Raw genomic sequence first — 20964 nt, 5'->3', positions numbered from 1 at the left:
TAGGCCTACATTATTGATAATTTATTAAAGCAAAGACACATAAAATCTTAAATTCAGGTTTATGCTTTTTAAATACATTTTATATGGCTAAAAAATAACTTATATTACAGTAACAAGCAACTCATGTAGCTTCTTATTCTACTATTATTTATAGATCCCGTACTTTTCTGACCAGTAACTAATTAGATTAGTAATGAACTATTCTTATTAAACCTAAGGTGTATCTAAAAGCATGTTTGCTCACAGATTATCATTTCAGTTTTACTTTAATTCAGACATGATGTGGTGATTTCAAAGCGGGTGAGTAGTTACCCAGCAGGCACGTTGATATTAATTGACAACAAATATTGCTGATTTACATACATTTGGGAAGTCATATGTATAAGCGTATATTATTCAATGACAACAAGACACTGCTCATGTGTCTTATCACTGATCACATTTACAACTCGAATTCCGGAGATGCTGGGACGTTTTTTTCAATTTGAATGAAATTAAAATTAAAAGAATTTCAAATCACATGAGCCAATATTTTATTCACAGTAGAACACAGAGAACATAAATGTTTAAACTGAGAAATTTTAAAATTTTATGCACAAAATGAGCTCATTTCAAATTTGATGCCTGCTACAGGACTCAAAATAGTTGAGACGGGGGCATCTTTACCACGGTGTAGCATCTCCTCTTCTTTTCAAAACAGTTTGAAGACGTCTGGGCATCGAGGTTATGAGTTTCTGGAGTTTTGGTGTTGGAATTTGGTCCCATTCTTGCCTGGTAGGTTTCCAGCTGCTGAAGAGTTTGTGGTCGTCTTTGACGTATTTTTTGTTTAATGATGCGCCAAATTTTCCAGTACCGTTATATCGCGCATCCCTAAACCCCATCCCATCAGAGATGCTGGCTTTTGAACATGCAGGAACGTCTCCCTCCTCTTTAGCCCGGAGGACATGGTGTCCATGATTTCCAACAAGAATGTCAAATTTGGACTCGTCTGACCATAGAACACTTTTCCACTTTGAAACAGTCCATTTTAAATGAGCCTTGGCCCACAGGACACGACGGTGCTTCTGGACCATGTTCACATATGGCTTCCTTTTTGCATGATAGAGCTTTAGTTGGCATCTGCAAATGGCACGGCGGATTGTGTTTACCGACAGTGGTTTCTGGAAGTATTCCTGGGCCCATTTAGTAATGTCAAAGACAGTATCATGCCAATGAGTGATGCAGTGTCGTCTGAGGGCCTGAAGACCACAGGCATCCAACAAAGGTCTTCGGCCTTGTCCCTTACACACAGAGATTTCTCCAGTTTCTCTGAATCTTTTCATGATGTTATGCACTGTAGATGATGAGATTTGCAAAGGCTTTGCAGTTTGACGTTGAGGAACATTGTTTTTAAAGAATTCCACAAATTTTTACGCAATCTTTCACAGATTGGAGAGCCTCTGCCCATCTTTACTTCTGAGAGACTCTGCCTCTCTAAGACATCCCTTTTATAGCTAATCATATTATAGACCTGATGTAAATTAACTTAATTAGTTGATAGATGTTCTCCCAGCTGAATTTTTTCGAAATGTCTTGCTTTTTCAACCCTTTGTTGCCCCCGTGCCAACTTTTTTGAGACCTGTAGCATGCATTAAATTTGAAATGAGCTCATTTAGTGGATAAAAGTGTAAAATTTCTCCATTTAAACATTTGTTATGTTCTCTATGTTCTATTGTGAATAAAATATTGGCTCATGTGATTTGAAATTCTTTTAGTTTTCATTTTATTCAAATTTAAAAAACGTCCCAACATTTCCGGAATTCGGGTTGTACAGTATTTTGTTGTTCTCCCATTCACCACTTTAGAAACGCTATACAAATAAACTTGAATTTAATTTAATTGAATTAATCACATTTCTAACAAGACACGCTGTTTGCTGTCATATTTTATCAAAATTGTTTGATTTTTGTGTTCTTGATTATTTCTCATCTTTTTTTTTTTTTTTTTTGCCTCAATGGAGAAAACAACCATGCTGTGAAAATTGCACACAGCAGTAAAAAAGTGAGCCATAAGCTTCGTAAACTAAACTACCTGTGAAAGCAGTTCTATGAATAAACAGGAAATCTATCTGATATAATAATATATGTCACACACCCACATACACATTCATTTGCCATTTACCAGAAAATCGGAGGCTTTTAGAGGCAGTTTGTGGTTTGCCTGAACTCAAAATTGTTCTGGCATTGCAAATTGTGGATTGTATTTTTCATGTTAGGGTTTCAGGGAATGTATTTGGCAGTAACTTCTTGAGCCGTGCCGTTCCCCCCAGGCTTTAATCTCAGACTGAATTAGACAGCAATTAACTCCCATTAAAGTATGGTTTCATCTCTTTCTGTCTCACTGGCAGCTGCATTTGTGTGCGTGTGTGTCTATAATAGACTGTATTTATGTGTACAGGATTAATGGTAATTAATGCATGTTGTTAGTTGTGTCACACAAGGCAATGACCCTGGCTGACTGTGTTCGTAATGGAATAATAGTGACCGTGCACAGTTGGAACACTTTTTGCTTTTTACATTAAACTAGTTCATATTTTCCACAGCTGGTTCTTAAAATGGGGTCAGATTATACTGTGTGAGATCTTGGAGTGTTTAAAAAGAAGAGACAGATAACAGTTTAAAATTGAAAATCAAATGTGTATTTACAATATTCACAGGAGACTTAAAATAACACAATAAAACTACAAATCCTAGGCTGTTAAAAACACTGAGTCTTTCAGTTCCATACCATTAAAACAAGAAATCCATCTTCTTGATAGTCCCAATGTAAAAGTGTCCACCAGTGTATATACAATCCAAAAACGGTGATAATCCAATAAAAGTGAGGTTCTGGAACGGTAAGTACACAAAGGTAACTCCTCAATCCAGAGTGTTCAGTGTTTTGGTCAAAGACCCTGGCTGTTTCTCAATACCAAGTAAGCAAAGTTCGGACTTGCGTCCATGGTAGTTCGGAGTTTTGCAAGTTCGACTAGGGAGTGTGAACGAAATATGATATCAAACACCACTACCTCTTTTTGTTTTCATTTAAACATTAATAGCCACAATAATGTAGTTCAGGGAACATACATACATTACAGTGGAACGAAATATTATATCAAACAGCATTGCCTCTTTTCTGTTTCATTTAAAATATCAATAGCCACAAAACTGTGGTTCATGCAATGCGTACACGCATTACAATAAAATGAAATAGCAGACACCACTGCCTTTTCATTTTCTTCAAAATATAAAACACAATCTTCTTTTCGTTTTCATTTTAAAAATAAATGTGGTGTAGGTAATATGTGCACATATACTCTGATTATCTTCACTGTGTAGGCTATGTAGCCTATAATAAAATGAAATATGACAAGCATAACTCAGCCTTTTTTGTTAAATGTCAGTTTTAATGAACAATAATAGCCATTATAAAAGTACAGGTATAAAGTATAAGAGACTTATGTAATAGGAAATAAAGACAAAAGCAAACAATTCAGTAAATTCAATGTATGCAATGTACGCCTACGTCCTACGTCATCCGTGCAATGTTCTACCACCGTTATCCGTCAGAACAGCTTGCAAGTATGACAGTCATATGGATATTTTTCTTACAAAAACGCATCGATTTGCTGCAGGAGACCTTTATTCACCTCAGGAGCCGAGTGATGCATGTTTTATTATGGATGCGCGGACTTTATTCTACTACTTTTGGACTGTTGAAAACAAATACCCGCTTACTCCCATTGAAACGCTTGGAAGAGCAAGGAAAAAAAATTATATAACTCCAACCGGATTCATCTGAAAGAAGAAAGTCATATACACCTAGGATGCTTTGAGGGTAAGTAAAACATGGTTTAGTTTTCATTTTTGGGTGAACTATCCCTTTAATGACAGTAATTGCTTGTCTCATGATCATTTCAAAATCCCCTTCTGAGCTCTGAGAGCATTCTCACTTCAAGATCAGTCTGAGACATGTACTTGACTCTGACTAATGTTAAATGGCCTGGCACGATAGACAATGTAATGATAGTCCTTTGGAGAAAATCTGACCTACCTGCTCTAAATTACCATAGGCACATCTTGCCAGTCAGAAAAGGCTGTTGCAATGTACTACCACTGCACTAAATGTGCTGAAAATGTGGGAAGTTAATTTTATAATGCAGGATGTCCTGCAATCATGGATGACTTTGTTGAACCTTATCTTTACTTTAAAAAGACACATTTAGAGGTAGTCGAAAGAACCAGTAAGCTGTGGAAATGTATTTTGTCATTTGTGTCCATATGCAGAAATCGTGAGGGGGTCGGGACCCCCATCTGAGGGTTGTATGGTCATTTGCCATGCCTTATATGGTCATTTGCATTGACAAGTTAAAGCTGTTAATGATGTTTGCTGCACAATATTTGACTGGAGGGGTAAAAATCTGCTGGAATGTTAAGCTGTGATTGGACAAAAACTACAACACATTCACCTATGAGTCTTAAACTGAACTTTAGTGTGAGTGGGTCGAGGCGATTGACTGCTTCACTGGACTGAACTGGGACATAAATTAGACTCAAAGAGAGAAAGTTCATGACCATCTGTCTATTAAGATGTGACAGCTGACCACACACACCCTCAGCCTGAGGCACCTCCACGCCATCTGCCACCACACTGACCCTGCTGAGAGCCACGAGCTATCAGACACTCCTGAAGGACAAACAGATCACGGGACAGACACAACGACAGCTGCGCAGACAGACAGAGAGAAGCTTCTAAAGAAAACTCAATTCTGCAAGCTTCAAGGCAATCAGAACATATTTTACTTTAATTTGCAGTAATGTTGGACCAATGATGTTTCACTGTGGGTGGAGTTTTCAGCAGACAAGTGTGTGAGGTTTCTTTGAATCACTTGTTTATAATAGAGACCAAAAGATGGTCCACTTGTAGATGTTGTATTTTAATGAGAGAAATCATAATGCTCTATATGAAGGTTGTAGTTCAACCTTACAGTTAAAAAGAGCCAAACTACTGTTTGCACATTATCTGGACCAGACTAAACAAATTGCAGTGCACTTCAAATCTTAAAAGTTTTTTTTTTTTTTTTACAGTACTTGTAGATTATATAATATTAATGAAATAAAGGGCCACTTAAGTGTACTAAACTTAAGTTTCTTTAACACTAACGTGCACTTTGTGATAATTACAAATTAAAAGTTTTACTTTAATGTACATTTTAAATCATTATGTTTTAATCATTTTTACGATGCTTTAAAATACACTTGTTTTGATGTGTTGACTAGCATACTAAAGCACAAGCAAAGGACTTGATTTTTTTATTTATCTGTTTATTTTTTGTTATTTTATATTAAATTTAAACATATAATAACATATAATAAACACATTAAATTGCAACTTCAGTATTAAAATGTGTAATTAAAATATATATTTAAAAATATGACATACAAGTTTCAATAGAAACAACCCGAATTCCAGAAATGTTGGGACGTTTTTTAAATTTGAATAAAATGAAAACTAAAAGACTTTCAAATCACATGAGCCAATATTTTTTTCACAATAGAACATAGAGAACATAACAAATGTTTAAACTGAGAAATGTTACTCTTTTATCCACTAAATGAGCTCATTTCAAATTTGATGCCTGCTACAGGTCTCAAAAAAAGTTGGCATGGTGGCAACAAAGGGCTGAAAAGAAAGACATTTTTTAAAGATTCAGCTAGGAGAACATCTATCAACTAGATGGGCAGAGGCTCTCCAATCTGTGAAAGAGTGTGTAAAAAGATTGTGAAATACTTTAAAAACAATGCTCCTCAACGTCAAATTGCAAAGGCTTTGCAAAAGATTCAGAGAAACTGGAGAAATCTCTGTGTGTAAGGGACAAGGCCGAAGACCTTTGTTGGATGCCCGTGGTCTTCGGGCCCTCAGGCGACACTGCATCACTCATCGGCATGATTCTGTCATGGACATTACTAAATGGGCCCAGGAATACTTCCAGAAACCACTGTCGGTAAACACAATCCACCGTGCCATCTGCAAATGCCAACTAAAGCTCTATCATGCAAAAAGGAAGCCATATGTGAACGTGGTCCAGAAGCGCCGTCGTGTCCGGTGGGCCAAGGCTCATTTAAAATGGACTGTTTCAAAGTGGAAAAGTGTTCTTAGGTTTTAGAGCAACATATTCTCCCCTCTGGACGACATCTGTTTCAGGGAAGGCCTTGTGTATTTCAGAAGGACAATGCACAACCACATATCACAGCTATTACAACAGCATGGCTTCGTAGTAGAAGAGTCCGGGTGCTGAATTGGCCTGCCTGCAGTCCAGATCGTTCACCTATAGAGAACATTTGGTGCATCATTAAACTAAAAATCCGTCAAAGACAACCACGAACTCTTCAGCAGCTGGAAACCTATATCAGGCAAGAATGGGACCAAATTCCAACACCAAAACTCATAACCTCGATGCCCAGAAGAGGTGAAAAGAAGAGGAGATGCTACAACATGGTAAATATGCCCCCGTCCCAACTATTTTGAGACCTGTAGCAGGCATCAATTTTGAAATTTGACCTCCTTACTACAAATTGATTGCTTCGCTAACCCAGGTTTATGTGTTCTTAATGATGATTCTGGTCTCTGTATAAGCTTAATACAAAAGAGAATGTTGTTTGCTGGTTTTACGGCTGCAAAGAAGACAATAATACAGAACTGGTTTACACCGCACATGTGTGGAAAAACATATTGGATCCATAGCCTCCAGAAAATAGCGACTTGTGAATGTACAACAGCGTGAATTAATGGGGCCAAGCCCTCTTCTATTGATGCTTGACAGTGTTTTTTCGTTAACATACTTGATTATATAAAGGAATGACTTTTGTTTTTTAAATTTTTTAAACTCTCTCTCTCCCTTTTGACTGGACTCTTTAAAGTATTGATTATATGTCTGTTTTGTTTTGAATGGATGTTATGATGTGTGTAAAAAAAAACTATTAAAAAAAAAATGAAATTTGAGCTCATTTTGTGCATAAAATTGTAAAATTTCTCAGTTTAAACATTTGTTATGTTCTCTATGTTCTATTGTGAATAAAATATTGGCTCATGTGATTTGAAATTCTTTTAGTTTCCCAACATTTCTGGAATTCGGGTTGTAGATTCCGTAGTACATTTAAACCATATTTCAAATATGATAGAAGTAATTATGAAATTACAGATGTACTTAAGTGTTTAGTCTTGAATAATTAAGTACAAGACTCTCTCTTAGACACTCCCTGCATACCAAACAACCTGAAAGATGCCATCAGAGGGCACTTTGTGAAGTGTTTATTTATAAATCATTCTAAACATTTTTTTATTTATTTTTTAATAATTCTAAAAGTGAGTTCCAAATGACATTATTTTTGAGCCCCAAACTTTTCTGCACTCCAAAGCTTTCACACAGGATGATAAAGACAGTGTGGTCATTTCTGATGGTAAACTCTTTGTTGTTTGAATTACTGTCTCTCAGTGTAGATTGCTTAAACAGTGGTGTAAGAAAATAGCTCAAAACTTCTAGGGTCTAAAACCGGACTTTTTTCGCAGATACATTTACATAGCATATGCATGCATCTTGGTGATTGGATTTGTTTTCAATAATTCAATTTTTGAATCAATGTACTTATGTCTGCTACTTTGTCTAACATTGGGCTTTTCTTTTTTTTTTTTTCAACAAGAGGTATGTCATCTCTTCTCGTCTCCCTTCAGTTCATGGTTGGTGTCAGATTTTATACCTGATTTGAAATATGGTTTTGAAATATAATTCAGACAAATGATTTTGGTCTTTCCATTCAGACAAGCTGTACTAGCATGAATACAGCCACTAAGACTTTGGTTATACTTATGAAATAATCTGTATTATTACTTTTGGAGGGACAGAAATCAATCTAAATTCAAGCTTATGATTCATAACAAATCAATCAAAAGCTGCAGGAAAATTATATTATGACAATAACTGAATGATGGCACAGCAGATGGTACAGATCTGAAGGCAGAACACAGGGGAAAACAATCCAAACATGGTACAAAATCTACTTTATATAATGAAAAAATGAATTCTTTCATCACAATACACAGCTACTTCGAATGACCATCAAAAGAGAGCGATGCTTTTTGCCCCCATAATGGTGTAGTTACATCATCTACCAGCAGGGGCTAACTAAACCACACTTACCAGCAAAATCAGCCTTGACCTGTTGATGGCACTTTGTTACTCTATTATTTTTGAGCTGGATGATGTGGCAAAGTCAATCTAATAAAGCACCTTCAACACCACTGTCGTTTCTTAATATCTTGTACATCCAAAAAGCATTTTCTAACATTAAAAACCAAACTTGCCCCTAAAATAGCACCCAACAATGTCTGAATGAAAAAAAACTCTCCAACATACAAAACATTCCTCACAGGCAGGAGATCAGCTTAGAGGGAGAGAGAGTTTTCCTCCTCTTAATGTTTTTGTAGGCATCACAATGTCGAGCCGAGGGGAGAAGGGGGAGGAGGGACACAGAAAGAGAGAGAGAGAGAGAGAGAGAGAGAGAGAGGGAGGGGAAGGAAGCAAACGAGAGGAGAAAGTGGAAGCAAGAGAGTGTCAGTGAAAGAAGGCAGTCTGACTGCACAGAAAAGGCGCTCTGCAAACAGCGTGCACTCATTGAGTCAGTGATATTCTGAACACGGAGAGCTGGTGCATTTGAGATCAAGAAAACAGTTTTCAGTGCAGAGAGACAGCACAGAGACAAGCAGAAACAGAGGAAGTGGAGTGAAAAGAGAAGAGGAGAGGAGAGGAGAGGTTCTTCGTGGAGAGATGGACTCAGATTCTGGGGATCAGAGTGAAGGAGAGCTCTCTCCAGGTAAGGGATCAGTCCTCTCGTTCTCATCTTCTGTTTCTCAAACTCTGTTCACAGCTGTCTGGCGGTGAAGGCGAGCACAGACACGTGCTGCTACTTTTCTCATTAACACATTTAAGATTCATCGTTGTACTCATCTTCCTCGCCCGGCGTGACAGCCTGTGACAGGGCGTCCATCCGCCAAGTGCTTGTGGCGTCTCTTCAGAGCTTTGTGTCTGTGGTTCTGCTCTCTGAGGAGAAGTTAATCTGTGATATTTGAGCTGGCTGAACACAAGGGCGGTGGAAAATTGAACAGCAGCACTTTGGTTTATGGCTGGCAAGGTTCACAGACTCGATATAAACTGGCAGAAAAAGCTAAAACAACCTTGTGGTCACGATAAAGAATAAGTGTAATCTTATTGAAGGAGTTGTGAAAGGAGTTTCAAAAGAGCTCAGTACTCAGTATTGCCAAGATACCAACAGTTTGAATCAAAAGTCAGATATCTCATATGAACTCATCAAATCCTTCCAAGACCAAATGATCTGAGCTGTGCTGTGCACATTCTGACTGTACTCTTTCTGCATGCCAGCATCATATATGTTAAGGACAACAACCTTGAAAGATACATAATTATGAACCTCTAAATTACATGCTGATATTTTTACAATCAACTACCAACATTTTGCAGCATCTTTGTATTTAGCAGATTCCTCACACACAAAATTTTCAATTCTCTTGAGTTAAAAGAATTTACCTAGGACCGCCCGATTTTAATTTCACTTCATTTAAAGAGACATTTTTCACATAGAGCGAGTCTCCATAAAATTTATTTCAGGGACCTTTCTGCGGTTAAGTGTTTAGTCATGGACAGAGAAAAACTACAGTCTCACTGGTTCTCCATGGCTCACTTTTACTTGTGAGCCATGCAACTGAAACAAAAAATGTTGATCTTTCCCATACTGTAGTTAATGACCAGTCAATGTATTATAAATATAGTCCATACAACCTGTGTGCTATATTCTTCTGAAGTCATAGAATAGCATTGTATGTGGAATTTCAGTTGTTATTTGCTGAAAATCTTTTTTGCAGTCTTCAAATTTTACGAGCTTAAGCAAATTTAAACTTAAAAATATGTTACTGACATCAGTATTATAACTGATTCTCACATGTCGCATAACCAACCACAACATACCAACTTTTAATATGCAATGACATTAGAGAGCTGAGGGGAAAATTATCGGCAAATAATGATATAAACTTTGGTCTGTTCCCACCTGAAAAAAATAATAATAAAAAAAATTAAAAAATTAATATATATATATATATATATATATATATGACTTCGGAAGACTAATAAGAATATAGCCAATTATATGGATTGCTTTTATGGATTTAAACTCCTTTTTGGAGTTTGACCACAGATGGTCACTATATATTTAGGTGGTTTGTAAAAGAGCAACGTCAACATTCTTCACACTCTTCTTCAACATTCTTTTTTTGTTCCACATGAGGAATACTGTAAGTCATTCAAGTTTGAGAAGACACGAGAGAAAGTAAACGATGACCAAATTTTCACATTTGGCAGATCTATTCCTTTAACTGCAGGACTCCCTCCGTCCATTGCTGATGAAGCTTAAATGTGGTAATGTTAGGTGTATGTGCAAGTCATTACATTGGTGGGGAGTCTGACAGACTGTCTCAGTTCTGTATGTTTGTGCTCTGAGAGTTGCTCTGTGGCCCTCTGAGGGAAAGCTTGAGTTCTTCAGCTACTGTGAGGTTTGGCTGTAGGTCTCACTCAAAAGATCTCTGGAGTTGTGGACTGGAGAGAGAGAGTTGCTCTTTCATGTTTCTGCTCTTCCATTGGCTGATCAACTCTGGTGTTTATTTTCTCTCCATCTTCTTGGCTGAATAAGCCACCAGTTTGCCTGCAGTTTCAGACTCAGAAGACATGGCCACAGACCACACAAATCCAATGGCAAGTTCTGAAGGAAATTGCCAGTTTCAATCTGATTGGATGCTCTAAAGAACTTCAAGAAACAAACACTTGCAGGGGTTTTTTTTCTTCTTTTTTTCATATGTCTACCTGCACTTGAAACCATCAGCAGTATGGTGGAGAAGACATATCTAAATGTCTATTTCAGGGATCCTCAAATCTGGCCCACAAGATCCACTTTCCTGCAGAGTTTAGCTCTAACCCTAATCAAACACACCCGAGCATGCTAATCAGTGTCTTCAGAATCATTAGAAAATCACAGACAGGTGAGTTTGATCAGGGTTGGAGCTAAACTCTGCAGCTCATTGACCCTCCAGGGCAAGATTTGAGGAACCCTGGTCTAGTTGCAGTTTAGATGAGCGCACTTTTGCAGAGTCTCTTGAATGCAGTTTCATGAGTTCTGACAGCCAACTAATAATTTAGCTGTATAGGTTAAACATGTGTTTATCCCTGTGATGGACTGGCCATCCATCCAAGGTGTTCCTTGCCTGTGGCCCAAGGTGTTAGGATGGGCTCCAGCATCTCTGAGTCCCTAGAACAAGTTTGGAGAATGGATGGATGGTTAAATGAGTTTAGATTTCTGTCTGCAATGGAGGAGACTCAATTTGAGCGCTATATTCTGCCTATGGGATTATTAATGCATGGAGTTGATTTTATAAGGCAAGACATTTAAACTGTAGAGGTAGAGTTGAAGAGGTGGCAAGATGCAGGAACAACTGACACTGCAATGTAAATGGCTGCCTGTGTGCTCTGGTGGTTAACTGGAAGATTAAATGGGCCTACTCCTTGTTTAAAAACTTCATGTAAGGTGCCTGGACTGCTGTGGTAGAGAGATGCTACAGAGTATGTACAGTCTCAGTAAAGTATGCCAGATAGCAGTACTCCACTGCAGACTAGTTTGCCTTAGACTCAGTACACAGAGTAAAGGATAGAGAGCACATGGAAGTGAGACGTTTCCTTCCCACCCTGCACACATACATTTTTTTCTCACATACACATGCTCTCCTCATGATGAGTAACTAAAGAGCTGATTAGTGACACTAGAATGCAAAGTCGCATGTGACTCTGCAACTCAAGATGAAACATCTACTGCTCAGAGGATATTTCGTAACTCTTAAAGGAGATCTCAGAATTGTAGAATTGAATGTTGGAAAGAACAAATGCTGGCATGCTGCTTTACTTACACACTGCTTTTGTGTATGGTGCGAAACAGGCATCATAGAGATCTCAGATTTCTTTCCCACGGCTGGTCTGTCCTCTCTCAGATCAGCAGGGATAAATTAAATATACAGCAAAAGAATTCACATAATATTTGCGAACCAACATGTCTTCCATTGTGAAAAATAAGTGCACTGAATTGTAACTAATTATGGACTGGCAGTTTACTTCAAATCTTTAAAGTATATTTTTAAACACTTCACTTGCTGATAATATAATTAAAAGGAAATAAAATACTACTTAAGATTACTTAAAGTGAGTACACTTTCCTGACTATGCAATTATGTCAAATGAAATGTTTTTCTTTAAAGTCCATTTTAAATTATTGTTTTAATAAAATTGGTCATGCTTTATAGAAGTACACTTATTTTAATGTGTTGACTTACAAAAGCACTTCAGTATTACATTTAAAGTTAATATCTTTGAAATGTACGAAATTGCAACTTCATTACAAATGTGTAGTTACAAATGTATTTAAATACATGATGACTTACAAGTTTCAACATTGAAGTACATTTTATATTTCCATAAATGTTTGTCGGTACATCTGTTAGTACACTTTTATCCATACATGCATTTCAAAGACAATAAAGTAGTCATGAAATTACATATACAGATGTACTTAAGTCATACTTAAGTGGGTCAGCAGTCTAAAGTACAGGTACATTTAATATAAATTTGAACTGCAATACAGTTGCAATACAGTTTTATTTAATTGAAATTAACACAATTAAGTGACTGAAAACATAAAATCCTATGTCTGATTTGGGCTTCAGGTACCCAGAAGAACAGATGCACTCGGGTTGTTTGTGTTGAGTCTGTGTGTCAATACAAGTCAGTAGGGAATTCAAAACTGCAGACACTGTTTGGAATGTCAGTTTTCCCAAAACCCAGCAGTTTTCGGTGGATACTGCTGAAATGTTTTGCATTGGGTCAGGGTGTGTGTTTTAGTAATCAAAGGTCTTGATCTACTTCCTGGGACATGTGTCCATCTTTAGATTCCCTTTCTGGAGAAATGTGATGAGTTAGCGTGGGTGTGTGTTTGTTGTGTCAGCAGGCTTTCTGAACCAAAGCAGTCTGGCACATCGACAACATGCACTTTCACACATGAAACCTGTTAAATTGCAATACAATTGACTGAATACCTTTTTTCGGTGAATGTACCACATTTGCAATTCATGCAACAACTTCACAAAATAGGGTATGGCTCCAATCCAGAGCATCCTGTGTGCAGAATGATGCACTTGAATGATGCACGCGCAGCACTGCGCATAAAAAAGGGAAGAGATATCGATGCGTAGTCTATTATATCTGTGCGATATTTTATGGAGACTTTTATTTTAACAGTTTTAAATCTCAGTTATTGTGTGCTCTTGAAGAGAGTTTCATCGTTTTGACTGTAGCAACCGAACACGCATGCAGTTTGAACACTGAATGGAGGACAGACGCAGCGAGGAGAAAAGTTTACGTGAACTTGACTTAAATATTCATCTATTCTTCACATTACATGATGGAACGGCTTCAGAACACTTCAAATATAGTGCACGAAAACTTTACGGTGCTTTATATTTTGTGCCTTTCGTGGGGCTTAACAACAACACAGAATAGTGTATGCACAATATCGGATTTGAATCGGTCTCGTCTGACCGATACCCGATCCAGCAGAAAATGCCAGTATCGGAGCCAATACCGATACTGAGTATCAAATCGATGCATCCCTACTGTTAACTCATTTCTTGCATCAGTTTATTTGAGTGTTTAGCATATTGTTGGTTTTATTTCATATTATTGAGAATACAGCTATGGCCCACAGCAATCCGTTCAGTTCAGTTTAGTGTCCTTTTAAGACTTGTTAGTTGTTAGTATATGTATACATGCAGACTACCATCTAAAATCTGGTACATTAAACGTGAACTGTGTCCAATAGTAGGAAAATGACTTATTTTGGAATTTACATATGGGCCAGAGGGAGTATTCTCACACTAAATGAATGCTTTAAATCAGCAGGCCTAATTACAGTTCACTTTTAGTTGAGTTAAGTCCAATTCTGAGCCACGTGAGATCCAGCTGTTCTAAAATCACAACCTCCAATCCACAATACAGTAACAAGCTTCTTTTTGATCTGTTTGTTCTGACATCTGACCTGTAGCACCACACGACCAACCAGCAGTTCATCATTACACAACCGACACACAGCAGAGAGAGACAGTAGAGCCACGTGTGGACCAGAACGAAGCAAACCTCTCTCTGATTTGTGCCTCTGTGTCCTGCCAGAGGAAAATCAGCCCCACCAAAAAGATAAAAGGAAAACGAGAGAGTAAGCAACAATGTGAGAGAGTTTTTCCTCCTTCAGCATGAAAAATGTGTGCGTAAATGAGAAAAATAACCATCTAAACACTCTTCTGAGCTTTTTGGCACTCCATATTTAATTCCGCAAGAGGGAAATATTCATAATTTTAGCTCAAAGTCAGAGAGAGGGTGGAAAGAGAGTGAGAGACAGAGAGAAATTGTGCTGAAATAGGGGAATATTTCTCATCCACATTTAACAAGAATCACATCAGTGAAAACAGACAAAAGTATGAGTGACTATAAACTCTCCCTGAGGCGTACCACAGCCATTTCCACTGCTCTCTCCTATTAAACAGAGGAATGCTATAGTAAAGCACTGTTAATTGAACTGCCTGGGGTCTGTCAGGGCTTTATTAGCCTCTGCGTTTGCGGCCAGAGGATTCTGATAATGACAATAATAACGACATTAGTATTTCCAGAAGGAACTAGCTGTGCTCAAAAGGCGGCGAAAGAACAGTGTTAAAGTTTCAGATAAGTTGAAGTGATCTATGCATTCAAGAAGATTTCAGTGTGCAAATGTCCTCATAGCCAGTGGTTATGTTTTGAATGCTGAACAAGTGAATAGGAGATTTGAATTCAAATTTGAATCTTATATATCTTTGAAAGCATACTATTCATCATACTATTTATGTTTCCATATGTATACCGAAGACAAAATGTGAGTATTCTGTATTAAATACATAATGAAATATAAGGATGACCAACATTTATGCTCAAACATGCAAAAGTCTCACAACACCAACCATTTTATGGCTGTTTCAATGCTATTTGAAACTTTCAACAGCAGCCACAGTGCAATTCGCTCTTTTACTTGGAAGGCATAACTTTAAAGGGATACTCACACAAAAATTTATATTTTCTGTCCCACTTCATATTAAGTGGCCTTAATTACTATGTGCTTATATTTAAATTAATCATTTGGTTCAATGCACTTATTGTGTACATACATGTTTCTACATTGTACTTATATTTAAAAAAAATAATAATAAAATACCTGCATGTAATTATATCTGTAATTAATTTCTGTAACTACATTTATAATTACACTGTTGACCCATCCTTTATACCTTAACCCACCCTTAAACCTACCCAGACCACCAACCCTGTCCCTAACCTTACCCATATCCCACCTCAATAGCAGCAGAAGTGTTTTGCAATACAATATAGAAACAATAAGGATATTGTACTTAGTGTTGATGTAAGTACATAGTAGTTAAGGCCACTTAATATAAAGTGGGAACAAATTTTCTCCATATAATGGAGGTGAACAGGACCTCGGAAGTTGACACTTCAAAAACCACACAAAGTGAACATGACTGGAATCCACACGTCCACAGTTCATGAATCAATGACTTCTGAAGCAAAACAATAGGTGTGCGAGAAAAAAAAAGAAAGAAAATGTTTTACTATAAACCATCATTTCCGGCCATACACAGGTTCACGAGTTTTCACTTGGCATAAATATCAGCATGACATAAGAACATTCTGAAGATCATATGAGAAGTGACATGGATATTTCACAACATGCTGAAGTTTATGTCACATGAAAAATTGTACGCAGTTCATTAGGCAAAAAATAGTAGGCAGTTTACACTATATATTGCACAGTAGGCGGTATTATATTCCTTTGGGATCATATCCTCTTTCTTTCTGTCAGTGTTGTGGGTCAGTAGTTTTAGGGTGTGTATAGGTGTAGATCTTTATGTCCTTTAGCTCCTGAGATGTTTTATGTATCCAAAATTTTACAAGCAAACACTCTGTCTCGATGTGACAGACAGAATTGTTCTGGACTGCTCCATTTTCAAAATTAATATGCATAACTCATAGAATAAATGGCTTCTATAATTATAAAAGCATCCATTTGGAGAGATGTGAGAGTGTGTGAGCCAAAAGTGAGACAGTAACCCTCACACAAACACATCAGGGTTATGAGGAAGCTGGCAGGAGTGATTCAGGCTGAGAGCTTTTCTGGACAGGAAGTCACCCACTGAGACTGAGACTGTGGTCAGGAGGGGGGTGGGCAGCCTCTACGCTAGTGACACGAGTCGTCTGTACCTAGATGTGTGTTTTGTTTCCTTTTGACCCAGCTACACTTTTTTTATATACAAAAGTGCCCCCAGAAGCTAACTATGGTAAAAACCTCTTTTTTTTTTGTCAAGCTCAAAAGAAAATTGCATCATGAAATACTGAATAATGTCTTCATTCTTTAAAAAAAAGGTTTTGGGGTTTGGCTTAGGGCTTATCTGCATTTACAACTTGATTAAAATTTTCTGGGGAAAAAGTAAATGGTTCTAACATAATACTGGGTTACAGTAGGAATCTATAGTTAAGTCATAAGAGCTTGTACCGAATACTTCACCCAAAAATGATCATTCTGTCATCATTTATTCATGCTCATATCATTTCAAACCTGAAAGACTTACTCTTTGTTTGTGGAACACAAAACAAGATATCTTGAATTATTCAAATTATCCTCTTTATCATTCGCCAGTTGAAAGCTGCACAGTTTAAGGTAACAAGCCAAAGTTTAATACTTGTAAGTTTAATAGTTCATGGTTAGGGGTTTGTTCAGAGATGCAGATAGTAAGCATTGGTATGGCTTGTGTGTCCACAAATTTGCTGGCTTTGAGCCTGTGGAATGTGCACAAAGACACACACACATTTGCTTTTTCGATCATGGTGGGGACGTTACATTGAACTACAGTATTTATACTGCATAAGATCACTTAGAGAAGTAATTGTACACTAGCAAGATGAATGATTTCAGGTAGCATTAATGATCATAGCATACAGATTGAGATATACAGACATCCTTGTAAAAAAAAAAAAAAAGTAGTATACATTAAGTATACATTAGTATACATGAAGTATAATCTACTTCAAAAGAATATACTTACGTGTGATCTAATGTAGTTTTGGACACTTACGTAACTGCATGTAAATGTGTTATAATTTAAATTAAATTAAATGCAGTTAGATAATCTTTAGAGTGCTTTTTTGACCCACTTAAGTAGAACTTAAGCAGTCATTTAATGTCAAAATTACTTTTATTCTCATTGAAATAAGGTTAAAGTGTACAGTCAAATGTACCGACCAACATTTCTGGTAACTGAAATATATTTCAATGTTCTATTGCAACTTGTATTTTAATAGTTTAAATAAATGTATAAGTACACATTTATAATGATGAGGTTGAAATTTCAAACATTTAAAATATATTAACAGTTAGCTCATTACAGTTCAAATTGTATTCAAGTACAATTGCTTTAGTATTTTACATGTGCTTTAGTATTTTAGTCAACACATCACAACAAGTGTAATTCTTTAAAGCACAACAAAAACTATTAAAACCATAATTTAGATTGACATTACAATATGCACTTAAGTGAAAAAAAGTACTTAAGTGTGTTAAGAAACTCAAGTAGCCAAGGGTTTTGCAAGGGTAGTTCACACAAAAATTGAAACACTGTCATGATTTACTCATCCCCATGTCATTCCAAACCTATATGACGTCTGTGGAACGCAAAAGAATATATTTTGAAAAATCTGTCACTCAAAAGTCCCCACTGAGTTTGCTTGCATGGAAAAAACAGCACAAAGAAATGAAAGAAAGAACTCAAATAAAATTCCCTGTAAAGTTTCATTCTTTGTTGTTGACATTATCAATACATCTTAACAGTGAAGTGTGATTTTTGGCAGATCAGATTATAACAAGCTTGCTTTTCTTATCTAAGCATCATTCTCACTATAGTTTTTTGTAGTCTGGGTCAATCAGCACTGAAGCAGAAGGAGGAAAATCTTAAATAGGTTGTGACAGCAAGTCTGGGGACACAAACTTAAAGGTATCAGGGTTCGTCTGGCATTTCAAGATCTACTGGGAGTGACTTAAAAACTGTTAGCTTCCATTTAAAAATCAGCTGCCGGGTGCAAACCTCTTGCGGTTTCTGCTGAGTCTGGAAAACGCACGTGCTAGCCAGACGAGAGGGAGCGTAACTATGCCCTCAAAGGCTTCCTTAAATCCGCATAATCACCCCAGGCTGTTCTGGCTTCTCTTCTGGAGGAGGACACTTATATTTGACGTTGGTTGGCCAGTCATCTCTCTACTCATGGTTTTCTTCCTTTGTTGTCCTTTTTTAGACTCACCAAAGTCTAAATAATCACAGAGCAGCTGCTCACAGTGATATCACAAACAGCAGATGAAGATTTCAATCTGTCATTATATCTGGAGCACGGAGTATATTCAGAGCCATTATTAGATCTGATTTCATGCTAAGTGTCTGATTAGCTTCTCTTTGTCAGTCATTAGATGAGCCCCTACCACTGGGCAAATAGCATGGTCTTTTAAAACTGACAATTATATGCAAGATATTAAACCGCTAGGAAGTACAATTATAAATGTAATTTTAAAAAACTCACTGTGATATCAAATATGACACTGCACACCCCCGCAGTGGGATGTTTCTAGGGGTCAGTTGATATTCTGGGCTTAGTCCAGACATCTGTGGAGGCGTATGGTGCCATCCTTTGATGAATTATTGGGGTATAATACACTGTAACACATATTAAAATAAATATTGAAACAGAGAGGAGTCATTTTATGCAGTACATTTTTAAAATTAAAACTCACTGTGTGCAATTTTAAAGAATTTTAACTGTACACAGTTTGGCTAATGATATTTAATTTATAATCTGTTGATTTAAATTGTTGATTAAATTGAGTTTTGTTTGTCTGTTGTTTTGTGTATATGATTGAGTATATGTATGTTTTAAATTGTTGCTTGTTCATAAGATTAAGTCAACCCAATAAAACATGTTATGTTTTACACTATTAGATAAGTTTTCTAAAAATGAGGAAAGGAGAGAACAGCTTATGACTAATACTTACTTTGTTTTTGGAATTCTTTCCCTGCAAGGAAATGATGGCACTTCTAGTAAATCATGTGATTTAGGCCTTGTGCTTAAGATTTTAATGGGCAAGCAGCACCAATGTAATAGGATGGACTGGAGTTTGAGAGACATGAGTTGAGAAAAAAACATGATTGGGGACATTAAAATGTGTCTGTCAAATGCTTCCCCCAACCCCTAAGGTACTAATCATTATGAATTTGTTAACTTTTTCCCCTGCCAGCAGTTTTGAAAAAAGTTGCCAGACACCACCAGCATTGTTGATGATTTTCATTAAAATTTCATGGCCCCCAGAATATTTTGTTGTATGAATATCTCAACATGCAATACATCAAAATAAAGAACAGAGCCTCTACTTTTAAATGAACAACTAAAAAAAAAAAATCAGTTTTATTGTAGCTTCAGGCATTTCTTTTTAAATCAAAACCTGAATGTACGTAAGTTTTATAAAAAAATTTTTTTAAAAAACAAGCAACATTTTAAGCAAAAAGCTGAGAAAATTGCATTTTTATCAAATTTTTCTGGATATTCAGTAGGTACGATGATCAAAGCAAAGATGCACCCCCAAAGCTTGCACAGTCCTTTGCCACTTCCTGGATTGACATTTCACTTGCATTAGGCAGTTTTCATTTATATGCTGTTTATTGTTGACCACATTATTTTTCATATGCTTACGTTTCTGCATCTTCCGAGGCATTCTAGACCAGGGGTAGGCAACGTCAGTCCTGGAGTGCCGCTGTCCTGTAGAGTTTAGCTCCAACCCTACTCTAACACACCTGAACAAGCTAATCGAGGTCTTCAGAATTACTAGGGCTACAGGCAGGTGAGGTTTTTTATCAGGGTTGGAGCTAAACTCTGCAGGACATCGGCACTCCAGGACTGACGTTGCCTACCCCTGTTCTAGACTCATTCAGGGGATGCGTAATAGCGCCCCCGAGTATATAACAGTGAAAACAGAGAAAATTCTGTGTTTGGCAGGGAAGCGTTGTCTCGTGAATAACGGAAAATTAAGTGTTCGGCAGGCAAATAGTTAAATGGGGTAGTACATCTATGCATTGAAACCTATGTGATATTAACTTGATTAACATTTTATGTTGAATATGCAGAATTGTTTTATGGGGACATAAAATTGTTAGAGTTGGAAATCATTGGAAAGATATATATGTGAGTATAAACACATGACGACTATTTAGTAGATGAGTTTTCCTGTTCGTTGTGATGCTTAATTATATAATTATGTCCACTACAATCTCTGTAGTCCCATTTAGTCACTTATTAGTTTTTTAAGACATTATAAAATTCACAAGAAGGGTATTACTCCTGCTTTTTATGTGGTAGAATAAAACCATATCTTGAGCTTGAAAAACAAAACAAAAAAAAACACTGATTTCAGGACAATGGAACTGGACATCCAAAAATATTTACTCATTTCTGTGTTTAAAGACTTCCTGCGGCACTCTATTAGGGTTTGAACAATTCATAATGCATGGCACAACTCTCAGTCAATATTTTACCAAAGAATCTCATAAAATCATAACACAGAGCCGCAGTTTGTGTACAATTAAACACCGCGAACCAAATGAGCACCCTCACAGAGCAAAGGACATTCGTCTCTCTCAAACAAAACACATTTA

General features: G+C 36.9%; 1 protein-coding gene across 1 annotated transcript in view; it reads left to right on the top strand.

The window, feature by feature from the left end:
* Nucleotides 1–8619: 8619 nt before the first annotated feature.
* The window catches only part of tnfaip8l3 (tumor necrosis factor, alpha-induced protein 8-like 3), a 33951-nt gene continuing 21606 nt past the window's right edge, over nucleotides 8620–20964 (top strand). The window contains exon 1 of the mRNA XM_058750607.1: nucleotides 8620–8888. Within this exon, the coding sequence (XP_058606590.1) occupies nucleotides 8843–8888 (46 nt within the window). The 5' untranslated portion in view covers nucleotides 8620–8842. The remainder of the gene's footprint in view (nucleotides 8889–20964) is intronic.

The sequence above is a fragment of the Onychostoma macrolepis genome, chromosome 18, assembly GCF_012432095.1.
Source record: "Onychostoma macrolepis isolate SWU-2019 chromosome 18, ASM1243209v1, whole genome shotgun sequence".
Taxonomy (NCBI): domain Eukaryota; kingdom Metazoa; phylum Chordata; class Actinopteri; order Cypriniformes; family Cyprinidae; genus Onychostoma; species Onychostoma macrolepis.
Note: the sequence above shows the minus strand (reverse complement) of the source record. Positions and strands in the feature narration are given on the sequence as shown.